The sequence below is a fragment of the Homarus americanus genome, unplaced genomic scaffold (assembly GCF_018991925.1).
Source record: "Homarus americanus isolate GMGI-L3 unplaced genomic scaffold, GMGI_Hamer_2.0 scaffold23578, whole genome shotgun sequence".
Taxonomy (NCBI): Eukaryota; Metazoa; Arthropoda; class Malacostraca; order Decapoda; family Nephropidae; genus Homarus; species Homarus americanus.
This window is the reverse complement of record NW_024733231.1, coordinates 8,717,195-8,726,070: the sequence shown is the minus strand read 5'-3', so window position 1 is coordinate 8,726,070 and position 8,876 is coordinate 8,717,195. Positions and strand designations below refer to the sequence as shown.

Here is an 8,876-nt window from a genome sequence, read left to right as displayed (position 1 = left end):
TCAGAATAACATCTCACATCCGTCTTCTTATCTGAGGACAGTTACGTATCTGAACCAGGAACTTGATATTTTTCTATATAAGATAAAATATTTCTTACCTCATGAGAAGGCCAAAAAAAGTTGAGGTGGAATATGTGTTATGAAATATAACTGCTTCCGTCTTTAAATCCGCTCTATGCCCAGGAGTTGTAAGGTTCCGACGTAATTGTTCCTCTGCTTATATTCGGGGCTTCTGGGATGTTTCGTTGGTTCTTTTCGTAAAATAAGATTGTCATGGGTTCGAGTCTTGGCCCGGACACACTTGAGAAGGGTGTTATCTAGTGTGACCCTCAGTACCATACATCACCCTGTTTCCCCCTGTACTAACACCGAGCAATAAAGTTTATAAGAAAGTAACAAAGGACAGACCAACTTCCCGAACGGCTAGTGGTGAAATGATGAATTAATGGAGTAATGGCGTCAGAACTCGGAGCTCCCGGCCGTAGATTAGTGTTAAAGGCGGAAAAAAAGGTAAAAAAACAAAAGAAAAAAAATTACGAGAAACATTTTCCTCGTTAACTTTTTGGGGTTCTCATGAGACATGTCGGTCAAGTTGCTGCTTGAGAGGCACAACTGTCCTCCAGTGTTACCGAGCTCTTTATATATAACGTCTCCAAAGGACTTTAAGTATAAACTAAATACATGAGTAAAGTGTTCGCCCCCCAACAACAAGGCTGGTCTCTGTCTGTGTACATTGAGGAATAACATAACACAAGTATTGTCATTCATTTATTTGATAAATGTAAGTTTGAATAAATAGGACATAAATAATTGATGTGTCTGTGAGAGTATTTACACTTCCACTCATTAGATCTGTGAAGAGTGTGGTAGGTCATGCCGAAAGGAATGGGAGGTAGGGTGACTAGTTTGACTCATTAGAGTCGGGGGCGAAGTAGCGGGGCCTGGGTGGGGCATATTCCCTAGACTCATCGGAGTCGGGGTACTGAGCCTCACCTTCGTAGCTGACCTCAGCTACGTAGCCTGAGTCACCATCAACGCGGTAAGTAACCCTCTGCACACGACCGTCGGGAAGGTTCACGTAGTACGACCCCTGGGCGTTGTCGTTGTCGCGGGTCTCCTGGTGGTTGAACTCGTTACGGGATGGGTCATCACTGACGGCCCATTGGTAGTTGTACTTAGCCTCAGTAGACTCAAAAGACTCTGCTGAGTAACCCTGAAATTATAAAAAAAAATATGATAAGTATTTTTTGATATATTGACTTAATTAAGCTATATAAAAATGCAAAGGAATCTATAGTATATTCAACCGACTTTAGATCATGTATCAACTGACTGGAGGATATAGACTAACAATAATATTAATGATTCTGCTGCAATAATATTAGATAAATAAGTCTATTACGGATACATTGATTATTAACATTATCTCGGTGTCATATTATCAAAACTATAAAACTTATGACCCAGGTTAAAAAACTAGTTTATTATATCAGAGACTAAGGTGTGTAATGAACTTTATATGTAATGGTAATAATAATATTATTTTCTTCAGTTGCACTCAGAAAATTCCCCATGTAGTGTGTCTTTCCATGTTACATTATACTGTGACATAGGAAAGTAGATTAACTTTTCATATTTGAAAGGAAGGAATTCACGACTGAAGTGACTCACACGAGGGGCAGCATAAGAGAAGGTTTCCCGGCTGTGGCTGTCTGCTGCTGCCAGAGCTGCCACGGCCAAGACGATCAAGATCTATATGAGAAAATTGACACGTGTAACAGCAATGTGTTTATAATGTTGTTCATCACAGTTTTTATTTCAGTACATAAATGTAACCGTGTAAATGTTTCATATTCACCTTAGTGTTCATGTTGCTGGTAGAGTTGTCAAGAGGAACTGACTGTCGGTCTCTATAACGCTCACCAATATATAGGTGGAGGTGTGGCGCCCCACCTCTGCCAGGGACAAGTTTTTGTGTAAGATTTAACAACGTCTCTGTAACAATTTGGTTCATTTAGATTTCAGCGGGTTTTGAAGGTTAAGTTGTGACATATTTTGACCTGAGTTATATTGTTTTATCTAATAGGACAAAGAACTCAAAATATTAAGTAAAAAGGAAAAATCACTATACTTAGTTTAAGAATAATTAGGACAGCTATGCAAGTGTCATCGGGTGTTGCTTGAGAGGCCCTCCCAGTGCTGCGAAAGTACAGGGCAGAGTATAATTATATGCTGCTGTAAGTCTAATTATCTGCTAACATCACCACCTGTAATTGCTACCGTAATTGCTGTTATCATATACTAGTACTCAAGGTAATGGAACAATGATTACTGGTGAGAATTCCCAGGTAATCAAAGTTAAATATCTACTCAATTAAACTGGTTTCCATTGTAACCCAAATAAACAAACAAAACAATTAGAAATATTTTGTTTATTACAACCACAACACTTGTACAACCTCTAACTTATACAACCACAACACCTCATGAATCTACAACTATAACAACCACAACACCTGAAGAATCTACAACCAACACAACCACAACATCCTGAAGAACCTACAACTATTACAACCACAACACATGAAGAAACCTCATTACAATACAACAACAACAACGCAGTGAAGAATCTACAACAAATACAACTACGACAGAGCCTCTGGATTTCTTGATCTCGTTGTCTCATTATCTCGTTGTCTCATTGTAGTCTCTGATAATCTTGGAGTCAACTCTTTCCTGATTCTGTCTCCCCCGTGTACTGTCGACTGAATCAACACCAACAATATATAAGATAACTTTTCCTTTTCTTTTGCATTTTTTTTTATTGGTGATGACCGAACAAAGGGTAAACAGAAACGTATACCCCAGACAATATAACTTTTATTCAATCTCATGTGAAATACGTGGGATGTACAGTCGCTTGCAATTATACCTGGTACAGTGGTTGACACGTTTTGTGAGATGTGGCATCACTGTGGAATGCTTATTTAGCATCCTTAGTCTGGCTATTATTCAGGGAGTTTTAATACCATGTAAACAAACACAGAGTTGCCACATCTCACAAAACGCATCAGTCACTGTATTAGGTATAATTGCAAGCGACTGTACATATAAAAATTACAACCTTTATAAAAATACCACAAACCTTCATCAAACCATCATAATAATCCCCATTAATTCTATATTTTGTTTATTACGATGCAGTAAGGAGGGATCAAGAAGTGACCTTAATATGACCTACTAATACTCAAGCTTACATGAAGAAAATGGGATGCACAAACAAGCATTACCGTACGCTATGTGATGTAAGAGAGTTACTATCCTTGACCGTCATACCGCTAGTCTCTTTCATTAGAAATTTGTAGTCCTGTTTTTCCTCTCACCAGAAACAGTGTGGGTGTGGTTCTCCTTTACTGAACTCAACCCTACCCTTGATGCACTCTCTCTCTCTCTCTCTCTCTCTCTCTCTCTCTCTCTCTCTCTCTCTCTCTCTCTCCCCCTTCTCTGTCTGTCTGTCTATCTCACATACTTCGTGAATCAAGGAACATTACTGGTTATTTAATAGTTTTGTTTTTACTCTGAACTGAGAAACTGAAATACTGTAGTCTTAGTGTCAAATCTGTTATATTTCTAATTTTTCTCAACTTATTATTTTTTGGTGATTAAACACTTCAATAGCAATAGACTTTAAGCCCAATTTACTAAACCTAATTCCTATACTGAATAACATAAATTTTTTAAAGGTTAATAAACGTAGACTATGCACTTTCTCCTTACAAGCAAGAGTTGGCTCTACTGTCGTGTACCGAAAAAAATTAAATGATCTTTCTGTGTATATGAGCTAAATCAATTATATTGACCTCGGTGGCGTGATAGTATGATGTGCAATTATCTAACTGATAATTTGTTAAGTCCCTGATATCAACCTCACACTGACCCTCAAGATCACCTGTTATGTAGAGTAACGTTGTCATTCTTGCCCACACTCATTCTTACAAGTAGCAATTCTGTTGGTTAATTTTATAATATTTCTTATATTAAAGTATTATAATATCTAGGACTGAAAACACTCTTAGTAAATGTTTTAAAATAGCTTAAATAATTCATATTTTACTATGCTTTTAATGTTACCTGTTGATAGCATTATGTAATAGTCTTAAGAACAGATATAAACAATAATGTATACCTTTATTCCTAAGTGTTTCAGACAGTACACAAAAAAATAAAACAAATGAAGAATTTTCGCTCGGGAATTTCAACTATGCGTTTTTATTTTTTTTTATTTTTTTTTTAGACAAGTCGATCATAAAACTCAGAAAAGGTTAGAAGGAAAGTGAAAACGAGTAAGTTTCTGACCTTTTAAAATACACACTAGTTCACAAGTACTGACGTGTTACGGAGATATTACTAATTATTTGGTGAAAACTTGCCCCTGACCGAGACCGGGCCCATTGCATCACCATACTGTATATAACAGACATCGCTGGTGTAAGGATCAGTGTGCTCCCTGGGACAACCACCGCTGGCAAGATGAACATCAAGGTGAGTACTGGAACTAATCTACCTCCTGGTGAACAACATTAATGATAGAAACTGAATTAAGGTCGGTAGTTCTTGTATAAACTAACTATTATTTCATCGTTTTTCTGTTCCCTGGCAGTTCTTGATTGTAGTGGGCGTGGCGGCCCTGGCAGCAGCCGAGAGACTGGAGACCTACTCTTACGCCGCTCCTCAGGTGAGTATCGTCACTGATCACTGTATATCACTACCATGTTAATGCCCCAATACACTGTTTGACGGCCATATTTGTTGCTTAAAAGACACATTGTTAAGTACTTAAGTGGTGCAGTATTTCGCTTCTTACACAGTGTGAGGACCCCATGGTATGTCTCGGCTCCTTAACTATTCTAATTCTTGGATTCTCTCTCTTACAGGAATTATCGTCTGAGTCTGTGGAGTCTGTGGAATCTGTTGAATCTGTGGAGTCAGTTGAGGCACAGTACAATTTCAACTGGGCAGTCAATCGGGAGTCAGCAAACAACGAGTTCGACCACCAGGAGGCTCGGGAGGACGACAACACCAAGGGGTCGTACACCGTGCAGCTTCCCGACGGTCGTCTTCAAAGAGTGACTTACTACGTGGATGGTGACTCAGGCTACGTGGCCGAGGTCAGCTATGAGGGTGAGGCTCAGTACCCCGAGTCTGATGAGTCTAGGGAATATGCCCCACCAAGACGACAATACTCTGCCCCCGATTCAAATGAGTCGGATGAGTCTCGTGAGTATTCTCCACCCAAGCGACTCTACTCTGCCCCTGAGTCAAATGAGTCAGAAGAGTCTCGTGAGATTCGTAAATACATTCCACCTAGGCGACTCTACTCTGCCCCTGAGTCAAAGGAATCAGAGGAGTCTAGGGAGGCTCCAACGTACACCCCACCCAGGCGACTCTACTCTGCTCCTGAGTCAGAAGAGTCAGAGGAGTCTACAGAGGCTCCATTCCCACCAAAGCGACTCTATTCAGCCCCTGAGTCAAATGAGTCAGAAGAGTCTCGTGAGTCACGTAAGTATTCTCCGCCCAGGCGACTGTACTCTGCACCTGAGTCAGAAGAGTCAGATGAGTCTACGGAGTCTCCATTCCCACCAAAGAGACTTTATTCAGCCCCTGAGTCAAATGAGTCAGAAGAGTCTCGTGAGTCTCGTAAATATTCTCCGCCTAGGCGACTCTACTCTGCATCTGAGTCAAAAGAGTCAGAGGAGTCTAGGGAGGCTCCTACGTACACTCCGCCCAGGCGACTCTACTCTGCTCCTGAGTCAGAAGAGTCAGATGAGTCTACGGAGTCTCAATTCCCACCAAAGAGACTTTATTCAGCCCCTGAGTCAAATGAGTCAGAAGAGTCTCGTGAGTCTCGTAAATATTCTCCGCCTAGGCGACTGTACTCTGCACCTGAGTCAAATGAGTCAGAAGAGTCAGATGAGTCTACGGAGTCTCCATTCCCACCAAAGAGACTTTATTCAGCCCCTGAGTCAAATGAGTCAGAAGAGTCTCGTGAGTCACGTAAGTATTCTCCGCCTAGGCGACTGTACTCTGCACCTGAGTCAAATGAGTCAGAAGAGTCTCGTGAGATTCGTAAATACACTCCACCTAGGCGACTCTACTCTGCCCCTGAGTCAAAGGAATCAGAGGAGTCTAGGGAGGCTCCAACGTACACCCCACCCAGGCGACTCTACTCTGCTCCTGAGTCAGAAGAGTCAGAGGAGTCTACAGAGGCTCCATTCCCACCAAAGCGACTCTATTCAGCCCCTGAGTCAAATGAGTCAGAAGAGTCTCGTGAGTCACGTAAGTATTCTCCGCCTAGGCGACTGTACTCTGCACCTGAGTCAAAAGAGTCAGATGAGTCTACGGAGTCTCCATTCCCACCAAAGAGACTTTATTCAGCCCCTGAGTCAAATGAGTCAGAAGAGTCCCGTGAGTCTCGTAAATATTCTCCGCCTAGGCGACTGTACTCTGCACCTGAGTCAAAAGAGTCAGATGAGTCTACGGAGTCTCCATTCCCACCAAAGAGACTTTATTCAGCCCCCGAGTCAAAGGAATCAGAGGAATCTGCGGAGGCTCCAACATACACACCACCCAGGCGACTCTACTCTGCCCCTGAATCAGATGAATCAAATGAATCACGAGAAAATGCTTTACCAAGGCGTCGATATTTTGTCCCTGAGTCAGAGGAGTCAGTTGAGTCTACAGAGGCTCCAGTTTACACCCCACCAAAGCGACTCTACTCTGCTCCCGAGTCAGTAGAGTCTCTTGAGGCTCCTGTGTATGGACTACCGAGTCGAAACTATTTGGTCCCACATTCCAATGAGTCGTAAAAAGTCACCAATATTAATGTGTGTGTGTGTGTGTGTGTATGTGTGTGTGTGTGAGTGTGTGTGTGTGCGTGTGTGTGTGACAATATCCCACTAAACCTATTTATTTATATCTATACTTACTGAACTAAATGCAATATGTATAATTATTTTCTGTATTTTATTTCTCACGATCATCAGCTGAAGATACCTAAGAGAATTATCATACAGGTGTGGATTAATACATAAGACTACCTATTTAAGGAGACTTATCTATATATCAAATTTATAGTATAGCGAATAGCAATTTTGTATTCCCATTTAAAATAAGTATTGTATTGTAATTTGTTTTCTCTTAGAACTTCAGTGAACACAAATAGATTACCTGTTAGTTAAGAATCCTGTAATCTATTTTAATGTACCAGAATAATGTTCATGATACGTGTATTTACAAGAGAGATTCATGTGAAGTGTACCATTTAAATCACAGCTCTATAGGCCGGGAGTTTACATAGCTAGTCATTGCTCATTGCTCAGATAGGAAGAGCTCCACCACTAGTAATACTAATATGGCACTGCATGTATGAGCCCCTTAGTAGCTCAGTGAGTATTGGGCGTTTATTGATAAAAGTAACCCAATTCAGGTATTAAAATCGACGCCCACCGCCCGAGCTGACTATACCCAGTGTCAGCAGATTAAATAAAGCTAACTCAAGTAAACTGTGTGATTTAGTAAACCAGAAATATAATAAAACACAAAATACAAACATAAACAGAACAAAGTGAACATGAATTATGAAGACTAAAGGAAACTTACTTTAGAAACACAGAAGCTCTAAGGAAGTCTGGTGGCTTACTGAGGAAGGTCTATCCTTAATAGTCAACAGAGACGCAATCATCAGCTGTTGTGTAAAGTTGTGGCGGTTGGTGACGACTGTACAGGAGTTTATAATTTTTATTGTCATGTTAAAAAATAAACTAAGCTCTTCAGAATTTAGGATGTATTATTTAGTAGGAAAACCACAACGAGAGTGACTCACACGAGGGGCAGCATAAGAGGTTTCCCGGCTGCGGCTGTCTGCTGCTGCCAGAGCTGCCACGGCCAAGACGATCAAGATCTGCAACAAAGAAATACTGACAGTAGTGTTTATATATTGCTTGATAACAATAATGTTTACAAATATTTGACTGTGTACACCATTATCACCTAAGTGTTCGTGTTACTTGTGGTGTTGCCAAAAGAACGGAGTGTAGGTCTCACACGCTAAGAGGGCGGGTGGTGTGACCCACCTCCGCGAGCTACAAGTTTTTGTGTGAAATTTGCCAATGATTCTGTAGCAATTTAGTACAATAGGATCTTTGCAGGGCTTTGAAGGTTAAGTTAGGCCATAATCATATTCATCCCTTCTGCTCTACTAAGTAAGAGCTTTATTGTGGAGGGCGTGGCAGGTGTAGTAGCGGCAGACACTCACCCAGACACCACACCTTTGGCCCCTCCTCATCTACTATAAGTATGTCAGTAGTCTCACAATTACAATAATGTTGACTCCACTAGTCTGATTCATATACCTGTTTAAAGTCAGTGTGAATAATCTTTATTAATAAGCATCACCTTCGAGAAATCTTGGACGTCTAATGAAACATAATTTAGCAATTCAATTTTCAGATCATGATAATAAATTATTCCTATTTTTCTCGTGTATAAAGTAAAACTTATACCATGAGTTACTATACAGTATGCAAGGTGATTCAGGCTACAGTACGTGACCGAGGTAAATATCGAGGGTGAAACTGACGACCACAACTGTAAAGAAAGTCAGGTCCTATGCCTCCCAGACTCCAAAAAGCAACCTCAAACGCCTGGGAACTTCGTCAGATTTATCAATTATATTTATCAATCAAGATCAGTACCACGATGAACTAAACTCCTGTAGAGTAAACAAATGAAGAGTGAAATAACAAGTGTTTAAGTGAAGTGATGATTATAAGTTGGTAAAATAATAAAAATACTAGTAGAATTTAATCATATTTCAT

At 40.4% G+C, this 8,876-nt stretch overlaps 2 protein-coding genes across 5 annotated transcripts; one reads left to right on the top strand and one right to left on the bottom strand.

Annotated features, from left to right (window-relative positions):
* Nucleotides 1–755: 755 nt before the first annotated feature.
* On the bottom strand, nucleotides 756–1,967 carry LOC121869726 (pro-resilin-like). Its single transcript, XM_042371288.1, has 3 exons — nucleotides 1,859–1,967; nucleotides 1,672–1,752; nucleotides 756–1,213 (listed from the first exon to the last, which is right to left on the bottom strand). Exons 1-3 carry the CDS (start codon nucleotides 1,868–1,870, stop codon nucleotides 902–904), a joined length of 405 nt encoding a protein of 134 aa, XP_042227222.1. The 5' UTR covers nucleotides 1,871–1,967; the 3' UTR covers nucleotides 756–901.
* Nucleotides 1,968–4,511: 2,544 nt separating this feature from the next.
* LOC121869710 (extensin-like) lies at nucleotides 4,512–7,562 on the top strand. 4 transcript variants are annotated; one of them, XM_042371267.1, is made up of 4 exons: nucleotides 4,512–4,542; nucleotides 4,661–4,735; nucleotides 4,935–5,788; nucleotides 6,074–7,562. In XM_042371267.1, exons 1-4 carry the CDS (start codon nucleotides 4,531–4,533, stop codon nucleotides 6,864–6,866), a joined length of 1,734 nt encoding a protein of 577 aa, XP_042227201.1. In that variant the 5' UTR covers nucleotides 4,512–4,530; the 3' UTR covers nucleotides 6,867–7,562. The 4 variants fall into 4 exon arrangements, with proteins under 4 accessions (XP_042227201.1, XP_042227200.1, XP_042227202.1 ...); XM_042371266.1 differs by having other exon boundaries at nucleotides 4,935–5,823; nucleotides 5,971–7,562; XM_042371268.1 differs by having other exon boundaries at nucleotides 4,935–5,970; nucleotides 6,391–7,562.
* Nucleotides 7,563–8,876: the final 1,314 nt, after the last annotated feature.

Bases quoted from the DNA above. Each gene is read 5' to 3' on its own strand.
- LOC121869726 (XM_042371288.1), bottom strand. The intron at 1,214-1,671 runs GTGAGTCACTTC...TTATAATTTCAG, and splicing joins TCTCTTATGCTGCCCCTCGT to GGTTACTCAGCAGAGTCTTT.
- LOC121869710 (XM_042371265.1), top strand. The intron at 4,736-4,934 runs GTGAGTATCGTC...TCTCTCTTACAG, and splicing joins ACTCTTACGCCGCTCCTCAG to GAATTATCGTCTGAGTCTGT.